The 24,302-nt window shown below is 32.0% G+C and overlaps 2 protein-coding genes across 4 annotated transcripts; both read right to left on the bottom strand.

The window, feature by feature from the left end:
• Positions 1-1,782: 1,782 nt before the first annotated feature.
• Positions 1,783-2,626, bottom strand: LOC127260285 (uncharacterized). The gene has a single exon (XM_051287998.1). The coding sequence runs from the start codon at positions 2,542-2,544 to the stop codon at positions 1,930-1,932; it is 615 nt and encodes a 204-aa protein (XP_051143955.1). The 5' UTR covers positions 2,545-2,626; the 3' UTR covers positions 1,783-1,929.
• A 10,112-nt stretch (positions 2,627-12,738) lies between these two features.
• On the bottom strand, positions 12,739-15,898 carry LOC127260243 (uncharacterized). Of its 3 annotated transcripts, none has more exons than XM_051287943.1 (6): positions 15,273-15,898; positions 15,055-15,204; positions 14,805-14,960; positions 14,362-14,571; positions 13,669-14,261; positions 12,739-13,590 (listed from the first exon to the last, which is right to left on the bottom strand). In XM_051287943.1, exons 1-6 carry the CDS (start codon positions 15,832-15,834, stop codon positions 12,979-12,981), a joined length of 2,283 nt encoding a protein of 760 aa, XP_051143900.1. In that variant the 5' UTR covers positions 15,835-15,898; the 3' UTR covers positions 12,739-12,978. The 3 variants fall into 3 exon arrangements, with proteins under 3 accessions (XP_051143900.1, XP_051143901.1, XP_051143902.1); XM_051287944.1 differs by having other exon boundaries at positions 14,362-14,568; XM_051287945.1 differs by having other exon boundaries at positions 15,055-15,189.
• Positions 15,899-24,302: the final 8,404 nt, after the last annotated feature.

The following is a 24,302-nucleotide window of genomic DNA, read 5'->3' as shown; positions in this document are numbered from 1 at the left end:
TTTAATATTAATATATAATTATTTTTAACATAAAAAAATAGATAATTGTTAATGAACCTGAAAAAAATTGATAAAAAAAAAAAAAATTCATTGGGAAGAGGGAGTATGATATATATAACCTATGTACATATATTTACATAAAATTTTTTATCCAATAAGTTAGTAATCATATTCCAGATTTTTATCCAACTATAATGTTCTTATTGTTCTTTAAAGGAAAATAAAAATTCATACATACTATATATCCATATCCACGTATAGATATTTATACACAAATGCAAATTCATATATACATACTATATAAATATCCATTCATATATACATACTATATAAATATCCAGACATATATATAGAAATGATACTGATAAAATCACAAATTTCATTTAGCAAGTACAAAATGATGACCGAGAAGATCATAGATTTTACTTACCAAGTGTGGAATGATGACCAACAAGACCACCACTACTTTCCACATGTAATATGATGCTTTAGTGGACAAAATATTTTCGAAATCTACAAATTAGTACATGTTTTTTTTGCTTCAAGACCCCTGTCTCCACCTATATAAGAAGCTAACTTCATCATAGAATAGATTGTATAAGTAGAGATGGTACAAGTGCGAGTTAGAGAGTGACTCTTTCTTTCCTTAAGTTCAGAAGCATTGAAGCGTCCAACATCCCAGTGAAGTTTGAATAACTAGGTATGAAATAGTAGTAATATTTCATCGTAGTTTTTTATAGTATTCCAAAACTATTACCTTCAACCTTTAAGGTCCGTGTCTATTTAGTATATGTTCTATCATATGCATGAACCATAAGTCTGTCCAAATATGTTCAATCTAAGTTTGTTTATTAAAAGCATGTTTGAGAAATTTAATTTAAAATAACGTGGAAGATGAAAAACTAATAAACTTATCTATTAAATAAAAGAATTAATTATTTAAAAATTTAAAATACATAATTCAATAATATGGAGGAAAGATTTTTTTTTTTTAAATAAATTATTTTGAGATTAATTGCTCTTATAATATGATAGGAAAGAATATGATGGGGAAGAAAGAAAACAGATGGGAGAAACTCTTATTGAGTTTTATTGATGTATATGGTCTAAAATATTAATTTTATATTATCAATACAATTTTTATTTTTTATTTTAAATTGAATAGTCATTTGATGTGATATAAATAGAAGTTGACAGTGATGTTTTGAATGTAAAATAAATTTGTAGTATAATATAAAAAAATAATTGTTTGATATTATATTTTTTTATAAAAAAAAAAAAATTAAATAGTAAAAATCTATGTTAAAATCCACGAACGAAGACAACGTTATTTTCTCTCTATTTATGAATGATTCAAAAGTAAAATTATTGTCTATTGCTTAAAAGAAGTATGTGTTCTACTATTAATGCCAATATTATTGTCTATTTCTTAAAAGAAGTTCTAGGATTAAAGTCAACGGGGAGAAATATTGAGAAGTTTATGAGCTTTTCTGAAGGGTTTTTTTCATTTACCCAGACTTTTTTACTCATGTTAAAAAAAATTAATTGTCACAGTAATTCATTTCTAGATGCCACAACACACATTCTTTGATATTATTTATTTTTTAAAAAATATCACAATCAAATATATATTTTTTTTACAAAACATCAAATCAAATATTAATTTTTTACATTTTCTAAATTTTTAAATTTTTAAAAACCTCCAAAAAACTCTTACCTAAACAATAAATTTGGACACATAATGAACTTGTACACATGAATTGATGATGTACATGCTCTAAGTTCAAAATCCAATGATCAATCAGATTATATTTATACTTAAATAGGAGGCCAGACATTGATCAGCAGCAGTAAGCAGCAACATTACATCAATTATAAATCCCCAAATCAAGAAAACCAATTAACCAAGCAATAGTTAAAAAAATTTAATTAAGAGGATAATCCCATTTGTTCCACCAAGCACCAGCTGCTTTCATCATCTTCATCATCAATTATGTTTATGTCCCACTCCCAGTCCCCCTCATCACCATCTGCCTCCAATTCAATCTCTACATGATCAGTGCCACCATGGGATATTACTGATGATGGACCCTCGTGAGCCTCATCTTCATCGTCCATTATTATCTGGGGACGATGATAATCATCATCATCATCATCATCGCGCCGACCCAAATAGTCCAAAACCCCAGAGGCCGAGAGCCCAGAAAACCTGAATCCAGGCGCGGAATCCACAACCCTCCAGGCGATCAATCTGTAGCTGGACATAGTGTCGGAGGAGGACCTGCTCTTCTGGGCTCCCTTGGCTTTGTCCTTGGACTTGCACGCCGGAATATGGTCGTGGCAGTCGCGGCACTGAGGGCGGCCGCACTTTCCGGTGAACTTGGAGTGGGCGGTGGGCCTGGTGGGGACCCTGGCGAACACCCCCGCAGTAGGGGGCGAGCTGAGCTGGTTGACGACCCGGCGGGCCCTGGGACGAGGGTGCGACGGCACTGACAGGATGGGATTGGTTCGGACCATACCGTGCTGACGACCCTCCCTCTTCATTTTGATTCGCACCCTCAGCTTGATTCGATATTTGGAAGGGCGAAATTGAGAATTATAAATAGATGGATAGGTAGAAGGAAGTAGGAAGTGATGGTGCTGATGAATTGAGTTGAGTGGGGAGCAAGTTCATCGAAGCTATGGATTGGAGTTGACTAGTCTAAGTCAATTGGATACAAAACTTCTCGTGCGTGCTCCGCAAGTAGGGATGGCAACTGGCGGATTCGGGTCAGCCCAACCCAACCGCCCCGGAAATCCCATTTTATTTTTATAAAATATACGTATGTATACATTTATTTTTAGAAATTAGGGTCTTTTGTTAAATAAAATTTTATTATTCACACTTTGTGTTTTTTAAAAAAATATATATTTTTTTTATTTTATAAAATATTTAATTAAATATTATTTTTATATCAAATTCAAACCAAATAAACATACCTCTCGAATAAATTTTTTGAATATTACATATTAAGTATTTAAAATTTCAGAGATTTCAATCACCTAGGAGCTAATATATTTTCAATGGTAGTGACGGTGATTTGAAAAAATGATAACTATAGCTGAAAAATAGTAGAACATTAAAAAATAAAAAGTACTTTCTCTACTATTTAAATTTATGTTTATTTTTCTTTTTAAATTATCATTTACAAATATTTTTATTGCTTTAAGCAAAAAGAAATACACTATTTTTGTTTTTAATTTGTTTTACAATAAAAGACAAAAGAAATAACAATTACTATCAATTTTTATTAAATTTTATGTCCAAATATTTGCATTTGAGCACATAATTAATTGATATCGGAAGTAATAAAGACAATTAAAAAAAATACAAATTTATAAATTTAGACCATATAAATAATATAAATATATAATATTAATTTTTTATCATTATTAATTTAAACGGATTCGACACGAGACTGAATTCAGGAAGATTTTTTTTTGTTTTTTTTATTTATTTATCAAACTTGTAACTATCCCAGATTCAATGGGATTTAAAATTTTAAAACTCATAACCTAGACTAGGATTTGTCTGAATTATCATTCATATTCACAAAGACTTAACGATGTCGCTTCCAAATCGCTGTTACTTTGAAATGATTGTCAAACTGTTGTTTTAAAATCTTGTTTTATTTCCAACGTCTAGGATTTCATTTCTGTTGATTTCATTTCCCATTTAAGAATATTTTTTTCTGTAAGGCTAATATGTTACGACACATTAATAACACGTCGATATATGATGTGGATGCTTTTACAATCACTCGTTTGACCACCTCCATCGTCTATATATATGAGTTGGTATACATAAAAAAAAAAAAAAAAAAGGATATACTCCATTCCTCTTGCTCTCTAATCTCTCTCTCTTGGCTACTCTCTTAAGTTAGCATTTACTGTGTGCACACACACATATATATATATAGATATGTACCCATACATACTAAAAAATACATACATATATTTACATATAAATTACCTGCCGTATACATATATATATTTATATATTATATTAATTATTATATAATACGTTACTAGGGCTCTTACCTATTTTATTTTGGTTAAATGGATGCCGACCAAAATGATGTAAATATGTGTTTCATTGACAGTGCAACAACACATACTATAATGAAACACGAAAAGTATTTCTCCTATTTGAGAAGGGAAAAGATGAATGACAATATAATAAGTGGCACTGTAAAATTAATTGAAAACTCTGGATAGACTATTATATTTCTCCCCGCGGAGACGAAAATTGTGATACAGTATGCACCGTTGGCCATTAAAGCTCGAAAAATTTATTGAGCTTTCATGAAAATCAAAAAATTATTATCACATTGAAACTATGAGTGATATCGATGGTGAATTTTTATTGATCACCAATATCATTGATAAAAAAATTGCATCATTGAGAGATTACACTCGCTCTCTACTGGTTTATATTATGCCAAATTAAATGTTGTTGAAACACACCCCACAGTAGATCAAAAGACTATCGACTTTCAAATATGACATGATCACCTTGGGCATCCTGACAGTATAATGATGATGCAAATAATTGAAAATTAGCATGACCATTCATTAAAATGTCAAAAAATGTTAAACTCAAATGAGTTAACTTGTGTTGCCTGCACTCAGAAAAAATTGATAACCAGACCATCGCTAGCTAAAGTAGGTATTGAATCACATACATTTTGCAAATAATATACTGGGATATATGTGGATCAATTGACCCACTATGTGGGCCATTTAAATAATTATGGTGCTTATTGATGCGTCTACCAAATGATCACATGTCTGTTTATTATCTACTCGCAATATGACATTTACGAGATTGCTTGCACAAATTATCAATTACGGGAACAATTCTTTGATAATCCAATTAAGACTATACGTCTGGATAATGCTGATGAATATTCATCGAATGCATTTGATGATTATTGCATGTAGATTGGAATAAATGTAGAACACCCAATTGCTTATGTTCATACACAAAATGGTTTGACAGAATCACTTATTAAAATATTGCAATTGATTTCTAAACCATTACGGATAAGGTCTATGCTGCTTGTTTCAACTTGGGAGCATGCAATCTTACATGCATGAACACTCATAAGAATGATGCCGACAAACTATCATAGCAATTCTCCGATGCAATTAGTATTTGGTCACGAACCAAATATATATCATCTATGTATATTTTGGTGTGATGTTTATATTCCTATTCAACCCCCCAAATGTTCAAAAATGGGTCATCAACGTAGATTGAACATATATGTCGGATATGAATCACCATCAATTATAAAATATATTGAACTTATGGCGGGTGATTTATTCACTGTAAGATTTTCAAATTCTCATTTTGACAAATCATATTTTCCGACATTAGGGGGAGACAAAAATGAATCGAAAAGGGATATTAATTGGAAAATCCCATTGAATTTTTGCGATTCTCGTACAAAATAGTGTGAACTAGAAGCTAAACGCATTATACATTTTCAAAATATTGAAAATCAATTGGCGGACACTTTCAATGACTCGAGCAAAGTCACTCGATCATATATCCAAACTGCTAATTCTCCGGCTAAAATAATTGTCATTGATAGACAAATTACAAGTGCTAAAAATCAGCAACACGTTTAAAGCGTGGTAGACCACTTGGTTCCAAAGTCAAATATCCTTAAAAGAAAATATGAATGAATGATGATAATCATGAAAATATCAGGAATGACATTGATAAACCTCAATCTAATGAGGAAGTCAACCCTGAAATAATTGCTCAAGAAGAGCACGATCTTGAAGAATATAATGAGATTATTTAAAACTCAATTAACTATGTTATTTCAAGAAAATGTTGTAACCTTAAAGAGACATTTATTAATAATGTCTTCCCATATAATTTAGCACTTGATATAATGGAAGAAAATGAGAATTTAAAGCAAAAATCGGTTCGTGAATGTCGGCAAAGAAATGACTGGCCAAAATGGAAAAATACGATTCAATCAGAGCTTAACTCATTAAACAAAAGAGAGATCTTCAAACCAATTATTCAAACACTATATGGTATAAAACCAGTGGGATATAAATGGTTGTTTGTACGAAAAAGAAATGAGCTTAATGAAATTGTGAGATATAAAACCCGTCTTGTAGCTCAGGGATTCTCACAAAGACCTGGAGTAAATATTGATGAAACATACTCTCAAGTTGTCGATGGAATAACATTTAGATACCTTGTGAAGCCTAGCAATGCGAGAAAAGCTAGATATGCGTTTTTTAGACGTAGTTACTGCATATATTTATGGTTCATTGTATAATGATATTTATATGAAAATTCCTTAGGGATTCAATATACCCGAAGTATACAAATTAAACCCAATTGAATCATATTCCATCAAATTGAAAAAGTCATTCTATAGATTTAAACAATTAGGGTGAATGTGGTATAACCGTCTCAGTGAATAAATAATAAAAAAAATGTTATACTAATTATCCAATATGCCCATGCGTTTTTATATAGAAAAATGAATCAAAATTTGTCATTATTGCAATATATGTGAATGATCTCAATTTAATTGGAACTCCTGAAGAGATTCAAATTGCAGTTGAATATCTAAAGAAAGAATTTGAGATCAAATATTTTGAAAAGACAAAATATTGTAGGGGATTACAAGTGGATCATTTCAATAATGAAATATTTATCCATCAATCCACATATATCCAAAATGTATTAAAACAATTTTATATGGATAAATTCTACTCTCTGAGTACACCAATGGTGATTAGATCCATTGATCCCAATAAAGATCCATTTAGGCCAAGAGAAAAAAAATAAAGAACTACTTGGCTCAGAAGTACTATATCTCAGCGCTATTGGCGCATTAATGTACGTTTTACCAGCCCAAATATATTTTTTTTCAATAAATCTACTGGCCAGGTTTATCGCATCCGCCACAAAGCGCTATTGGAATGAAATCAAATAAATTTTTCGTTACCTTCAGGGGACTCATGACCTCGGTCTATTTTATTCGAGTGAATATCAAAATGAATTAATTGGTTACGCTGATGTTAATTATTTGTCTGATCCACACACACACAAAAAATCTCAAACTAACTATTTATTTACTTGTGGTGGAACCATAATCTCTTGGAGATTCGTTAAACATACGATAATAGCTACTTCCCCAAATCATGCTGAGGTTTTAGCAATTCACGAAGCTAGTCGTGAATGCGTTTGATTAAGCTCGATGACTCAACATATTCAGAAAAATTGTGGCTTGATTTATGATGATGTATTACCTCATACAATACTATTTGAAGATAATGTAGCTTGTATAACTCAATTAAAATGATGATATATTAAAAGTGATCGAACAAAACATATATCCCCAAAAAAAATTTTCACTCATGATCTTCAAAAGAGTGGTGAAATTAATGTACACAAATCCGATCATCTAAAAATTTTGCAGATTTATTCACGAAGGTGCTACCGACTGCAACATTCAACAAATTGATATAAGAAATTGAAATGCGTCAGTTTAAAGACATCAAATAAAGTTCAAAACCGGGGGAGCGTATTAATACAAGAATATTGTATTGTTTTTCGTTCACTATAATTTTTTTCCACATTGTAGTAAGATTTTAACGAGATATATTTTCTGTATAAAAAGCATCCAAGGGGGAGTGTTATGACTTATCAACAATACGTCGATAGGATGTAGATGTTTTTACAATCACTTATTTGACCGCCTCCATTGTCTATATATACGTATGAGTTGGTATATATAAAGGAGACAAAAGACATACTCCATCCTTCCCACTCTCAAATATCTCTCTTAACTTCTCTCTTAAGTTAACATTTACTGCATATATATATATATATATATATTGATACATACTCAAACATACATAGATACATTTACATATAAATTACATGTCATATACATATATATACTTATATATTATATTGATTATTATATAATATTTTATGAATTTTTATTTTTGATTTTTAATATTTTGAAGCCCACAAAAATAAAATTTTGTCTCGGCCCAAATTAGGTGACATCATTATCCACAAGACAAGACAAAGTCTATATATATATACTTAAGTATGTTAGGAGTTTGTTTCGAGTCTTGTGTATCATGGAGATAAGTGATAGTGAACAAACTACTTAATTGATATGCCAAAGTTATTATAATCTAATTTGGTCAATAAATACTTTATGTCATTTATTGTTTTGTATATATTCCAATTCATTATTTTGACACTAAATTATTATTAATGTAAGGTTTCCACGCATAGTTAGCCCGATCGGCCGAGTTCGGTCCAACTCAGTCGATCTAGAATAGTATCGTTCCAGCTCAAACAAAAAATCGGATATTTTTATAAAAATTATCCAATCCACATAAATCTTATCTAAAGAAGCGTATACATAGTGGAAAATATTACAATCTTTTCGTTTTTATTTGTTTTCGCTCAAGTATGTTCGTCGTTTTGTTTGCTTGCAAGAAAATTGTCGAAGAATTGTGAGTGTTGGGAAATGAGGGTTTTGGGGAAGAAAGGTTGGTAAAGAAACGGTTGTTTGTCACTTTGTTCGCTTGCGAGAAAGTTGAAGAAGAATCATGAGTGTTGGAGAAGAAAATAGTGTTGTTGGTGTTGAGTAGGAAGGTAGGTTTTGAGGAATCGTCGGTGTTGGGGAAAGATTTGGGTAAAAAAGGTCGGTGAAGAAACAATTGGGAATAATTAAATTGAGGTAATTAAGTAATGACCCAAATTAATTATATTATTAGCTCAATTTATTCAAACTTTTATAAATATAGTATAAAATTAAGTAATTTATTTAAATTTTAATTTGGAATTAATATTGAATTATTTTGATTTATTTTTTATTTAATTAATAGATTTAATTATTTTGGATTGTATTTAAATTTTATTTAATGTATAGAATTATTTATTTTTTTTATATAAAAACTAATATTTTAAAATAACTTATAACTCGGTGTAAATTTTTTATTTAAAATTAATTTTTTAAGACAAAATTTGTAATAATTGTAAATTTATTGTTATTATTATTTTTTTATATAACAAATTTTATAGTGGTTGTGAAATTATCAATACATAAAACTTGAATTGAACTTTATTTATATATATATAATTTTAATAAATATATATTCTAAGTATTAATAAATAAAATATATTAAAATCTGAACTTTACATATTAACTTTATTATAATTATTCGGATATTAGTTTTAAAATTTAAAATTATAAATTTAAGCATAATTGTTTTAAGCTTAGGATTTATAATTATAAAATAATTAATATATGTTAAATCATATCATTTAAGATTTTTTTTTATATAAGGAATTAGTTATTTAGTTATATTTTTGTATAAGTTTGATTTATTAATAAACTAATATGTATAATTTGTCCTAATGTATTACTATTTATAAATATTTTAATTAGTATATTATTCAATTGTAGAGTTTGTGTAAAATGACACCACATAAAAATTTTGGTTGGAATCATGCTACTCCTATAAGCAACAATAGAAAAATAGCAAAATGCAATTATTGTGGAAAAATTATTCACGGTAAAATTCCTAAAATGAAATAACATATAACACATATTACATGTCAAGTTGAAGCATGTACGATGGCTCCCAAGGAAAAAATATGCGAGCAATACATAAGAAAAAAAAATAGAAGCATTGTACAATTTCATTTGTTTGAAAGATGATTCAGATGAGGAAGAAAATGATGTTTTTTTGAAATAAATAAAAATGAGATGAATACTCTTGAAAGAGTACACTTAAAAAAGTAATGACTGAAAGGAGAAATATAGAATTTGTGGAACAACAACGTAGGTATTCTGTATCGGGATATCTACCAAGATTGAATTTTAAATATGGTATATTTATTGAATTGTCTAGAATATATTTAAATATGATCATATTTCTTATCTTGTAGGAGGAAACAATTCAAATACAAAAATAGGTAAAAAAAAATTTTTCGAAAACTCTACGAAAAAGACAAAAGGTTTGCATAATTTTATTTTTTTTGATTCATATATGTTTCAATGGAAGAACAATTTTTTGAAAAGTATGTTTTAAAAAGATAATGCAAAAAATGGTGAGTAGAGCAATTTTGAATTTTCTTTTCATTTAATATAATACTATTTCATGCTATCGATAGTGATCCTTACTGTCAAATAATGATTGACACAATTGCATCCGTTGGAGTTGGATTTAAAGGATCTACTGGTAAGAAAATTAAGGGTGAATATTTAAACGAGAAAATGCAAGAAGTTGTGCAATATATCGATTCTCTAAAGCAAAAATATAAAATATATAGATGTACAATCATGTGTGATGGTTGGAGTACTCACACAAAATATTCAATCATAATTTTTCTGATGTATTGTGATAGCGATATGATATATCACGGTTCGATTGGTTGTAAAAATAAGGCGAAGACTGCAGACTTTGTTTACACCATAATGGATAAGGTTGTGGAATTAGTTGGAGTTGATAATATTGTATAAATTGTAACTGATAGTGAAACTAGTACAAAGGCTACTAGGAAAAAAATGATGAAGAAGAAAAGGAAACATATTTTTTTAACTGTTAATTGGTGGAATATGTATGGTGATGATGTCCCTAATTAAGGAAAATTGCATTAAAAATTTTGAGTCAAACTTACACATCATCTGGTTGTAAGCGCAATTGGAGTACGTGGTCTTGGATTCATACTAAATTTGAGAGTAGATTAGCTATTTAGAATCTGTATAAACTAGTATATGTCCATCCACTAAAACATGCGTCTTTGGTTGAAAAATCTTATGCAAAGGACAGACACTAACAATTTTTGTGACCCAATTGTTTTCAACCATATTTTTTATGAAAATGATATTTTGGATGTATGAGTCAGAGAAAATGGATCTCCACTTATTCACGATGGCGATATAAATTGGTTGGATGAGGCTATTGATGAAAGTGAAGATGAAAGTCAAAGTCAACATAGTGATAATGTTAGCTATATGCTTTTATCTCAGTTTATAGATGATGAAAAAAAGATCAAAGAAAAAAAAATCATAAAACAAAAATGTGTAAGAAAAAAACGTATTGGAATCTTCATCTTTATCAACTAAAGATAAGAATAATAGAAACAAATACGTAAGAAATAGTCTGTTGATGTAAGGGTGAACTCGTGAATATATTTTATTATATTTCAAAATTTTTGAAACTAAATTATATATTATTTTATTTAAAACAAAAGGTTTGAAAAATTTCAAACCTAATTTAAATATTTTTTTATTATATTAAATAGTTTCAAAATTTACGAATATATTTTATTATATTAAATAGTCTCCAAATTTTTTAAAGTTATAAAATAATTCAAATTAAATCAAATACCTGCGGTGCTACTCTCCCCTTAATAATTCAATTTTTCTTAATTTTAAATAATTAAAATATCTAAAATTATTTTTAAAAAATTTAAACAAACTCTAATAAATCACACCACAGCGGCCGCCACCTTTCCTTTCTTTCTTCATTTGTTCTTCTTCTCCGCAGCCGCCAGCACTTTACTCCTATTTCTTTCTTTTCTCCGGCAGCGGTGGCAACCGCTGCAGCAGCAGTTGACCTCCTCCTTCTTCTTCTCCGACGGCAACGGCAGCGGCAGCGAATCTCCTCCTCCTTTTCTTCTCCGACGGCAGCGGAGCCTCCTCCATCTCCTTCTTCTCCGGCGGTGGCAGCGGACCTCCTCCTCCTCCTTCTTCCTCCGGCGGCGGCAGTGGCAGAAGCAGCGGAACCTCCTCCACCTCCTTCTTCTTCCTCTTCTCCGGTGGCGGCGGCAACTTCTTTTTCTCCGGCAGTGACAGGGGCAAAAGAGGCGGGGCGGTGGCAGCAACAATGGTCTTTGCGGTGAAGATTATACATTTATTTTAAGAAACATAATAATAATTTTAATAATTGTTTCGAAAATTTGGAGGCCAAAAAAATAAATTTAAGCTATCTGTGTGATGTTTACATTATTTGATTTGGTCTCGAAAATTTTGAAGCTATTAATAATAGCTTCAGAATTTCCTAGACTACTAAAATGCAACGAGCTTTATTCCTCGGGCACCATTCCGAGTCAAATTCCTTGGCCTTACAAAATTAGCCTTGGATCTATTTTAAAATTTGAACCAAATTTTTAGAAGCTAATTACTATATTTTTTATAGTATAAAATAAGTATTGTGTGTGATGCATGAGACTATAGCATGTATTGTTATGTATTATTTGTATTAATATTTGTATTATATTAGATATACAATGTGTTGTATGTAATAATAATATTGTGACATCATATGATGCGTTTTTCCGAAAAATGCTCAATTAAAAATTCTTGTTGCCGCAAAAAAGAAAAATTATATAGGTTAATATTTGTTCGATATGCCGCGTTAATACGTCACTGACGTATTTGTAACAATAAAGATCGATCCGTCTGCAATGGCGAATCATGTTAGCACGCGATAATTCATTATATTGTTCATAACACCGCTGCACACACGCAGTCGGGTAGAACTGGTCTCTTATTCAAGGTTGGAGGGGATTTCGGACAGGTTATTTCCAACATAAAGTGACATCAAACGGATCGAACATAACATAAAAAATAAATAAATAAATAAAAATAAAATAACATCAAAATTCAAACAATCTGTCGGCTCCAAAAAAATGATTAACATGCACAACAGTAACAAACTTAAAAGCACAGACTGGTTGTTCGTTAGACAATCGAATTGCGAATGAACATATTGATGATGACGAAGAACAATTGAAACACCAAATGATAACCGGCTAATCCAAAAGAAACAACACAAGGATGCATCGAATATGTCGTCTCTTTTATTACAACAAATCCAAAGAAACGAACAACTCTCGAAGTTTGAACATCTTCGATGATCTTCCTAGTGATGGTAAGCTTTGTAGCTGCGCAGGGGCACGTCGACGAAGTTCCCCCTCAGCAGATCGAAGTAGAGCGGCAGCTGCGCGAGCACGAACAGCGTCACCGGCACGCACGCGATCGTGTATATCGGCACCGCTGCTAGTTTCAGCTCCTTCTTCAAAATAAACGTGTGTCCGGCGCAGAACGACACCAGCATTGCCGCGATCGACGTGAAAAGAGCCGTTAGTCCCATCAGGAGCTTCTTCGGCAGGTTAGACTTGAAATCGCGCTGCTGGCACCGCGACGTGATGATTGCGAGGAAGAACACGAGGGCCGTCACAGATAGGCATAGCGCCACGAGGGAGCTTACGGAGAAGATACTGAACGCCGGGCGTGTTAGCTTCAGAGGATTCCCGTCATTCTCATTAAGGCCGCCAGGGACGGTGGCTGACGTGGCGAAAGCCACGGTGGCTACAAGCGCCGCAACGAGGGAGCACGATTCGGAGGTTTTCGTGAGCCATTTGGCGCCCTTATCCATAAGGATCGAGTGAGAGCTCTCGAAGACTTGCCGCGCCGTTTTGCCTTGGCCATTGACGTGCGCGTAACATAGCCGTGGAATGTTCTTCTTCACATACTGCGTGTTGAATTAAACGATTGATGATCGATCGATGCATTCATGCCATAGTCGGAACAAAAATGATCAAATACCTACCTTGTACCACTTGATCTCCCATTGCATTTGCAAGGCGTCGCCGGGGATGCGCCATGGATGGAGGTCGGCTCCGAGCGTGGAGGAAAGATGGAGGATAGTGTTGCCGTCGATGTCGATTTGAAAGAACAAGTACTCGGGGAAATTCGATTTCAGAAAATAATTGAAGACTTGGGTGTGTCGATACTCGGCTGCCAAGAGCAAGACGTTCTTCTTGTCCGAGTCGAGGTCTTGAATGGCTATCGGGAATGTGTCGAGGATCCTCTTCACCATTTCAATGGCTCCCATCTTGGCTGCCATCAACACAGGGGTGTCCTTTTTACCAACCATTTTCGCCACTTCTTTACTTTCGGGTGGTCTTTCGACCCGAGGTTTGTCTTCCTCGGAAAGTTGTTTGCCATCGTCCTCGTAGTCAGGTGGCGGGAAGGAAGGAATATCGCCGAGTCCTTCGAACTGAGGTTTTTCTTTCTCCAAAGGTTTTTGGCCATCGTCGCTGTACTCGTAGTTATTTTGGTGCTTGATCAGACTATCCATGATTCGAACCGCATGAATGTGTCGATGTTTTTTGTCTCGAATCTTCTGTATCCTTTCGAACCCTGAATGGAAACAGAGAACGCCAGCTACATGAGACACTCTTAAAACTTTTAGTTTGATCGACAAACAAAATGTATGTCGAGGAGAGCATAGCTAGCATACCGACTCCAAGAACAATTAGAATGAGCTTGCATCCGAACTTGATAAGCTGAACGCAAGTCGTGTAGTTCAAAGGATAGTAATGAGCTTCGCCTTCGCCTTCGTCTTCGTCTTCATTTTCTAAAGATGCGCCCGTAGAGACCGGTCTTATAACGTTCCTTTTGCCATAGATCGGGTTTTCTTCGTCGCTCGATCTCTCTCCAAATCCACCTGCTAATCGAGAAAGACATCGGACGACGACGTTACTTCAAGAAAAAAAAAATTACTACCTCCATCTCATCTCAATGTATTATTTCTATATTTTAGTCTGTTCACTCAAAAGTATTTATTTTCTATTATACTAAAAGTAATTGATATATAAATACCAAAATACTTCTTAACTTTTTGTATTGATTAATAAAATATTATTATTTCTCAATCTACTACATATATCGAAGAGTTTTCACCTTCGAAAATCTCGATGATTGGCCTTGTGAGAAACTTAAAAAAGTCGACACAAGTTTGGTAGTTTTCGGGGTATCGATGGCCTGCTCGACTGGACTTATTATCAGCTTTCCCTTTGTCCACACATTCGAGCTTCTTCATTTCTTCCACAAACACACCTTATATGCCGAAAACTCGTAATTTAGTCATCGAAATCGAATGATTAACGATGAACATGTATAAAAGGAAAGGGTAACGGATAATAATCGATACAGTTGTAGATGAAAGAGTCAAAAAGTCCGAGATGGGAGCTGCTCTTGAACACATTCGGCTTCGACGCAAGAAGGTAGAGAGGGCTTTCTCCGACGACATTGACACGATTAATCAGGTCTTTGTAGTACGCCACAACTTGATACGCCAATTCTGCACATATGCATATTTATATATATAAAGAAAGCATCGATATAACTACAAAAAATGCTCAAACATACTGAAGTTTTCTTGATTAATCGCAGCGTGTAGAATGGTGCATCCGTCGTCCTTCCAGCACGGCGAGTAGTACTTCTTCGGATCTTCGCCGTTCTTTCCTTTGTGTATCTTGTGGAGGTAGAGGAAAATGTCGGTATTGCCGTACTGCACGGACAAGAACAACGGCGTCTCCTTGTGGTTATTGCGAACCTCGATGAGGTGCGGAGTTCTCAAAGCTATCAACACGCACATGTCGCCCCATCCTACCGTTGCGGCGAGATGGAGCACCGTGTTGCCATTTATGGTCGTGTGGCCGCTCAACTCGTCATCGCTCATGAGGTTGATCATTCGCTCGATGTTGGTGTCGTCGATGGTGTCGGGATGGTCTTTACGGTAGCTAGAGATGGCCACGTCGAGGGCGGTTTCTTCGGCGTTGGTGAGCTTCGCTGTGCGAGCCCCCGGCGACAGCTCGTAGATGTCGGCAACTTCTTTCCAATTTTGTGCCATTGTGAGACGAAAGAGTCTTTTTTGGGCGATTTCTCCATCTTCTTGTTGTGAAGCTTTTGATGAGGAAGAAGCTGCCATTGTTGTTTTTGTATTATCGCTCACTTGAGGTGTATGAAAATTATGTACACGATGAAGGGTGTCTCTCTCTCTCTATATATATTCATGTGTATATACATGTGTATAGATCATATATGTATATATATATATGTTAATGGCTTGGGTAGAAATCTTGGAGAAAAATTCGAATTGTAAGTGTTACAAAATGTTGGGCATTATAAAATGGAAGTCAAGTATATATTCAAAAAGGGGTGATGATTCTCATCGTACAAACTTTGTCGTATTTGTGCAATTTTACTACTGATTTTAGTATTCCTAACTTTCTTTTCCCTCCAAAAATATCAAATCACATATTTAATTTTTATTTATTTTATTACACTAAAATTTAATTTTAGATTAAAAACATCACATCAACACATATTTATATCACATCAAATAATTATTTCAATTCAAAATTTTACTATTAAAATCAAAACTCAAAACTAAAACTTCACAAGTAAACATTTTTTTTAACTCTCCGTCCGTTAATTGTCCACTTTAGCTGGAACATTAAGTTTTAGATACTATGTTATTGGTAAACAATTAAGAAATGTATTAGTAAAATTAATTATAAATTAAGATTAAATGACTAAATAGTTAATTTAAAAAAAATTATGGATATAAAATAATATTTTCTACTTTTTTGTTCATTTCATTAAAGATGACCAATATCTATTTTTAATAAATTTATTTATTTTAAATATATTTAATCAATATAAAATAATTTAATTAAATTTCTAACTTATTACAAGTAGAAGATCGGTTTAAAACCCCTTTATTTCTATCTTTCTTTTCAATAAACAAATATTTTTATTTATATTTTAAACTTCTCATTTTTTATAAACTTAGTTTTAAGTTAATTATTAATAAAATAAATATATTTTGTTATTTATTTGTATTACATAAAATTTTGTTATCTATAAAATATATTCATATTACATATATTTTATTGAAATATATTTTTAAAGATATTTAAAATACCAACAATGCTATTTATATAAAAAAAAAATAATAAAATAATATCGTAACTTATTATTAATAACTTAATAATCTACACTATTCTATAAATACGGTGTTCCTAACCAAAGAGGTCATCCCTGTTAGAATGGAGAGAGTAATATTTTGACAATTATACGAGTGAGTTAATAATAATGTGAGATTTTTTTGTTTTTTTATTTTGGATACTCCCTTCATCCCATTACTATGTTCAATTTGTTTTTTGCACGAGGTTTTAGAAATATTAGTATTATATTGGAATAGAGTAGAAATAAAATAGAAATGACTAAAATAACTTTATTAGTATTGTGTGATATAAATGTAATGATATTTGTGTAATATATTGTAAATTGTACGAGTATTTGTAACGATAGATAGTGCAATTATTAAAAAAGAAATTGATACTTTGTTATGGAACAAACTAAAATAAAAAAATAAATATTTTGTTATGAGCGGAGGAGGGAGTATATTGAATGTGTAAATATTGATGATATATATGTAAATAAATAAAATATTAAAAATATAAATTAAAAAATTTGTACAGATTATTTAGTATAAATAATAATTGCATACTTTTTTGTGGATTAAAAAAAAACATATATTTTTAGTGGACAAGAATCTTGTTTAAAGCAGTTATATCATAACATTTTAATTTTTTATTTTTTTAAGATTTAATACGATGTAGTCTTTTATTATTATTATTATTTCTTTAAAAAAGCAAAATCAACATAGACATGCCATCTTTACAACATTATTTTAATACAATTATTTGAAGTTAAGTATATTCTTATTAGTAGGGTGTGTTTGTTTCAGGGGTGTGTTTGTTTCATGAATTAGATTTTAAATTCACTGTTTATTCTTTTTTTTTTCTTTTTTTTTTCTAAAAATATCAATCAAATAGTTATTTTTTTTTATATATTATATTAAAAATCAATTTTATATTTAAAAGATCACATCAACGCCTATTTATATCGCATTGTACAACTATTCAAATTCAAAATTTTTAATACGTTGCGTGGGTGCTATTGTAATAATAATGTAAATGTGCAGCAACTTCTAACTATTAGATTATATAAATTTATGATAAGCATTTTTAATTTTCGTGGAAATAAGAATAAAATAAAGGTCTAAATCAAGTAAAAGATCGACTACATACAACACAAAATTTTAAAAATAAATTATATTGACGTGTGAAAGAGAAGAAAGAATGAAATAAATAAATAAATAGAAATGGGCAATGCCCCTTTTAATTTCTCCTCCAAAAACCTTCTCTCGTTTCTAGGTTCGGTTCGTTGTGAGATTGTAAATCCCTAATCGATTCGTTTTATCCTGGGAAGCAAATCGGTGGCGGGCCGAATTTGCTTTAAGGAGATCGCGTGCAATGCGAAACTCGAATCTTCTTAATCAGATTTGTTATCTGATTTCGAATTAAAGCATCTCGATTTTCAATATTACATAACTTCTAACAAATTCAACCCCCAATCCAAAACAATTAATCGATAAATCAATACTCACCCAAACTAAAATAACAATCAATATATATGGGATGAACTCGTTGTGTTATGGCAATGGTGGATTTGTAATCGAGAGGTCATAGGTTTAGTGTTTAGAGGTCAAACCCTTCCGTAAAATATATATTAATGAATTATTATATTAAATTATTAAATTTTATATAAAATAATATTGAATTATAATATTATTATATTAATTAGCTATTAAAAGAAAATTGAATTAAAATTTTTTGTATTAATAATAATATTAATAATCATGGTATGTTCCTATTTGACTAGGGATATAATCATTTTATTGGATAAACTTACTAATTATATAATTATTTTTGTAGTGAATTTATTATAATGAGTTTAAAAGTATAAAGAAAAGAAAATAACGAAAGATTAATCAATCTAGATATTCAATTTGAAGACGAAGATTATTGACGATGATTGTGGTTACCTCCAATTAATGTGCTAAGAAGGTTGCGACTCCATATAAAAATTAATTGGTATCAAATAGAGTAGTCATTTACAATTATAAATTATAAAGTTTTTCGATATTTTCCAATGTGATCGATACACTAAATACATATGCAACCGACGGCAATTCCGTTTGCGACAAACAGCCTCTTCAGCAATTCCATTGGTAACATATCCGGCGGCTCTTATTCCGGCAGCAATACGGCGGAGACGTCTCCTCGGACGACTCCGGTCATCTTCTCCGGCAGCATGCCCCAACAACAAATGAGCCGTCCTTTTCACTTATTTCATGTTTGCTTATTTTGTTTCCATATATAACTTTTTGTTGTTACTTTTTAATTTATTTTATTTTTTTAGCAACAAATTGTCAAAATTGGGAGTAATTTTCTTTTCACCAAAATGAATTTTATAGGATAGTGATATTGTAATATTACAAAGGGTGTTAAAATTTCAGGTATTTCAACTATCTTTTATTCATATTTTTTGTTTCGATGTTTTTTATTTTATTTGGATTTTTTTTAAAAATTATAAATGTTTTTTTTTATTCCCTAAAAGTATTTGTTCATTTATTTTTGGGTGGAAATATGCACAATATATTGTAGTAAATTGATATTGATATTGTAGTAATAAAGGATTTGTTCATTTATGTTTGATTTGACTTTACCTGCTTTCGTAGGAGTTTGGTCTCCGTGCGGATGGTTTGATCATTGACGTTGGATTAATGTTTTCTTTAGACATCTAAGACTTTGATATTTGTGGAGGTGGATTTGATACTCCAGTTTGGTTTAGCCGTACTTTGAAGGGCTTTAGTCTCCGTGCAAACGATTTGATGGTCGATTTTGGATTTGAAGACTCATTTTGTTGGATCTGGAGTCTTGATCTTTGTGGAGGTGAATTTGATCTTTGATTTGACTTTTCCAGCTTTCGGAGAGCTTTAGTCTCCGTATGGGCGATTTTGATTATCGTCCTTAGATTTGATGTCTTCTTTAGACGATCGGAAGTTTTGATATTTGAAGAGGTAGATTTGGTGTTCCATAACACTTTTTTGCGGCGTGTTCCTTTGACTTTTGGATTGAATAGGACCAGGTTAATGCTTTTGATGAAGAATGTGACAAACGTCTTAAAGTTTTAAGATGAACTTTGAAGGCTCTTCTTTGGCTTTGGCGGATCCTTCAACGACTTTTAGAGCTTTAATCCTTCCTCCGGCTTGAGCATACGACGAAGCAGTGGCGGAACAAGAATCGGACGAAGAGGGGTGCTAATTTTAAAAATTTTCAAAAAAAATGAATTATTGAAGATTGTTTTTTTCCTTTGTTGGAAATTTTTTTTATATATATTTTTTTACTAAAAAAATTAATTTTATATTGAAAATATTACGTAACACTTATTATATTATACTCTCTCCGCCCCTTAACAATGTATCTATTTTTTATTTTGGTCTATCCCATAACAAAGTATCAATTTCTTTTTTTAAGTAATTGTACTATCTACCTAACATTACAAATATCCATCCAATTTACAATATATTACACAAATGATATTACCTTTATATCATACCATACTAATAGAGTTAATTTAGTCTTTTTACCTTTATTTCTACTTTATCCCAATATAATACTAATATTTTTAAAACTCTGTGCAAAAAGCAAATGGATATATAGATATGTGACGAAGAGAATACAAAAGAATATTCGAATTTAATTTTTTATTATTCAAAACTTAAATTCAAATTTTCAAAATCCAAACAAATACACTATATTTAAAATTTTAATATATTTTTTATCTTATTCTAATTATTTTTTTAATATTATATATATTATATGCATATATATGTTAATATATATATATAAATAAAATAATGAAATGGCAAAGAAGGACTACATTATATTATATATACACATATATGATAATATATATATGTATATATATATAAAAGTAAAGGGGTGGTTGCGTTCGTCCGCCTTGCGCACTAAGAACTTTAATTTCATCAATTCATAAAGTTCTCAGCGCCTCATCAAGCTCCATCATCGCTAGCTCTCTCTTTCGGAACTCCTCCCTTTCTGCATCGATTGAGGCCAGTATTCCTTCGGGCGGCTCGCTTCCCTCGAGCTCGCAGATACGCTGCTCCACCTCGTCAAGCTTGTCGTGGTGATCTCCGACAGTTAGCTCCACCTTAGCCAACCTTCCGTCAAGAGTCCCCATGACTTCAGCAGCCTTATCCTTTGCGTTCTTCCTGATCTGCTTATGAACTTGGTTCTCGACCTCGTACTCAGCATTTGACTTGTCTGTCGCCATAGATCATTTGTTCAAATTAGTGATTTTTCGAAAAAAAAAATGTTTCGAATGACACAAAAATATGAAGAACATTATAGAGGAGGTCCAGAAACTTATTACTTGAATTCTCGATCTAACTTTGGTGTATAAAATAAAATGGCCATTACCCTGTGATACCCGAGGTTCCCACTACTCATTGGCCAATATATATTTTATATTTTAGATGCTGATAAATTATTTATATGTTAAATTATTTATAATTTGGTATATGTTTTACCTGTTTATTAATAAGAAAATATTATCATAACTTATCTGAGATTCTAGTAGGATACAAATAGATTGGGTTAATTATTTAGATATTAAAGGTGTAAGTTAAATATGGATCACTTGAAAATTAATTGTAATAATAAAATAAAAAGTAAAATAAATAAAATGATAATAAAAATAATAATAATAATAATAATAATAATAATAATAATAATAATAATAAAAGTTAAGGCGGTGGGGGCCAGGCAATAAATCCCCCACCACCTCAATCATCAATTCATTACAGAAGATAAGGCAGAAGGAACGCGAACAAGAAAAAGAAGAATAGGAAGAAGAAAAAAAAAAAAAAAAACCTTTTATGCCGAATTCGTTAAAAGCCTAGTTCAGGTATTTCTTTGTGTTCACTAATTATTGCTATTTTTACTAAGTAGAGAAAGTTTTGAGTAGAAATAATTATTTAGTAAATTGGGGTAATATATGTAATTAACTGTTGTTAGATACGATACTAGAATCAGGAAAATGGCTGTAAGAGTTAGGGTTTTTGACCTTTTTGGCAAATTTCAGGTAAGTAGAAACTCATTTGCAACTAAAATGCATAAATATATTATTTTGTGCGTTATTTATGTTTGTTTGATAATATGTGAATATCAGAAAACTGTAATATGTTATTAATATTATATGATTATGTGATTTGAGCCTACGAACTCCGTATATACATTGGTTTCAGCCTGTGAGCTCTGTATGTGATATGGTTGTGCATGTGAACTCTATATTTGATGTTGAAGGAGTCTGTGAGCTCCAAAATTGATGTGGTTTGGACTAGTGAGTTCAATAACATTCGTATATTGAGAAATATGTTGCATTGCATTTTCATTAAACATGCATTGAAATGAAATAAGATGGTTTTACTATGTTAGACTGCTGATTATACACCGAGGGCGGGAGAGGCGACCTGGGAAGAAGCGACCTGGGGAAACCTAGTGTAGGGTACCTGGTGTAGGCCACCGTCTATTGTGACTTTACATACAATGTATAAACAATACATTCGAAAGAGGCGACCTGGGAAGAAGCGACCCGGGGAAACCTTACGAGGAAACCCGGTGTAGGCCACCGTTTGATTTGAATATATGGATATTGAGCTCTTCCGGTGTATAACAGTGTGTCTAGGGGCCCTGGAAAGTATTTCATAAATAAATTGGTGAATTTCAAACGAGAGCACATTCTGCATAGTGAGAATTTTGAGATAAACTTCACATCATGCATAATTTCTACTTACGGAGATTTATAAATCTCACTCAGTTTATGCATTGTAGGTAATCCTGATGATATATGACTTGGTGGACAGACTGGAGTAGCCATGGCGCTCTTACAGGCATTTTGAGTTACCGTGTACATAGATGACGACCTGTGGGCAGAACCGTGGCTTGTTTTGCTTCCGTTGTTCTACGGAGATTTAGAAGTTATATGGTGTTGTTATAAATAGTATGTCGATTACGTAGTTTTGATATAGTTTGAGATCCTTTTGGTGAATGTTAATAGGTAAATGTTGAGTTATGTTATGTTTGCCGAAAACAAAAATATATAGTAGGTTAACAGGTTGTTATATATGAAAGTAATTAAGAGGGATTATAGCATGTTTACCGTTTACAAATATGTTGAATTGGCGTTAGTAGTATAGTGTAAGTGGGGTCGTGTCAGAGTGGTATCAGAGCATGGTTAGCTTCCTGTAGACTGTCTATGTACACGAGCTCAGAACTTGAGAGAGAGCCCGGCTACACCCAGTAAGTGTTTATTTAAATTTTGTTTATATTTGTGTACTATTAATTATATTGACTTTAGAGTTTACTTGATAATGAATTGCTGGTTATTAATTGATTTTATAATGAATGACGATTGGTTTCCGTGTTACGTGCTTTTCTGTGTTTCAAATTAATGAAGATGATATGTGGTAAAATGATTCCCACTACCATACTTCTACATAATGCTACTGTTACTAAAATGCTATTGTTTGATCGCCGCCATTGAGCCGCTGACTGCAGCAGTGTGTACTCGTGAGCATGTGTGATCGTGCATGTGTATTGAGGTACAGTACATGTGTGGTAGTAATGGTACTTGTGAGTTAGGTTTGTGTTTAAAGTTTGAATAGAAGCAGTTTTAATTACCTTATATATGGTATACTGTGAATAATACGAATGTGAAACGTCGGGTACATGTCTAGTAGGCTAGAGTTAAGTTATTTCTTGTTCCTATATTATATGTACTATGAATTATATTGGCCATGTGGTGCAGGACGGGTAGTATTGTTGAATAGATATGGTGAGAGAACAGGGTGAAAGTAGTGGTACGGAAAAAACGCCTGAGCAGACAACACCGATAGCTGGGGTTGATCGGGATGCTATTATAGCTCGGCTGACAGATTTAGTTGAATGCCAGGCGCAACAGATTCAACAGTTTATTGAACAAAGAAATGCGGACAACCAACATACTAATGTGAATCAACCACAACCGCGAACAGAGCCTGTTGAGTTGGTGTGCGAGCGATTCCGTAAATTGAATCCACCAATCTTTGAAGATGCTACCGATCCTTTGGCTGCCGAAGATTGGTTGAGAACTTTAGACAATATGTTCCAATATAGCAGAATTCCAGATACAAAGAAGGTCTTGTGTGCTTCCTTCATGTTACGTGGTAGTGCGGGACACTGGTAGGACACAGTCAAAAGTATCAAAGTTGTTGCTCTAATGACCTGGGGAAGGTTCAAGGAGATTTTCAGAAATAAATATTTCATTGCTCCAGTCAGAATCATGAAGATGAATGAATTCATACAGTTGAAACAGGGAACCATGACTGTTACAGACTACCTTCGTAAATTTAAGCAGTTATCTAGGTTTGCAGAACATATGGTCAGTACTGAAGCATTAAAAGTGGAAAGATTCTTTGAA

Source organism: Andrographis paniculata, unplaced genomic scaffold (genome assembly GCF_009805555.1).
Source record: "Andrographis paniculata isolate CXL003 unplaced genomic scaffold, ASM980555v1 Contig61END, whole genome shotgun sequence".
Classification (NCBI taxonomy): domain Eukaryota; kingdom Viridiplantae; phylum Streptophyta; class Magnoliopsida; order Lamiales; family Acanthaceae; genus Andrographis; species Andrographis paniculata.
The sequence above is the reverse complement of the archived record's forward strand: the minus strand, read 5'-3'. Positions and strand labels throughout refer to the sequence as shown.

Bases quoted from the DNA above. Each gene is read 5' to 3' on its own strand.
- LOC127260285 (XM_051287998.1), bottom strand. From the start codon at position 2,544: ATGAAGAGGGAGGGTCGTCAGCACGGTATGGTCCGAACCAATCCCATC.
- LOC127260243 (XM_051287943.1), bottom strand. From the start codon at position 15,834: ATGGCAGCTTCTTCCTCATCAAAAGCTTCACAACAAGAAGATGGAGAA. The intron at 15,205-15,272 runs GTATGTTTGAGC...GCATATGTGCAG, and splicing joins GATTAATCAAGAAAACTTCA to AATTGGCGTATCAAGTTGTG. The intron at 14,572-14,804 runs GTGAAAACTCTT...TTTCTCGATTAG, and splicing joins AATCATCGAGATTTTCGAAG to CAGGTGGATTTGGAGAGAGA.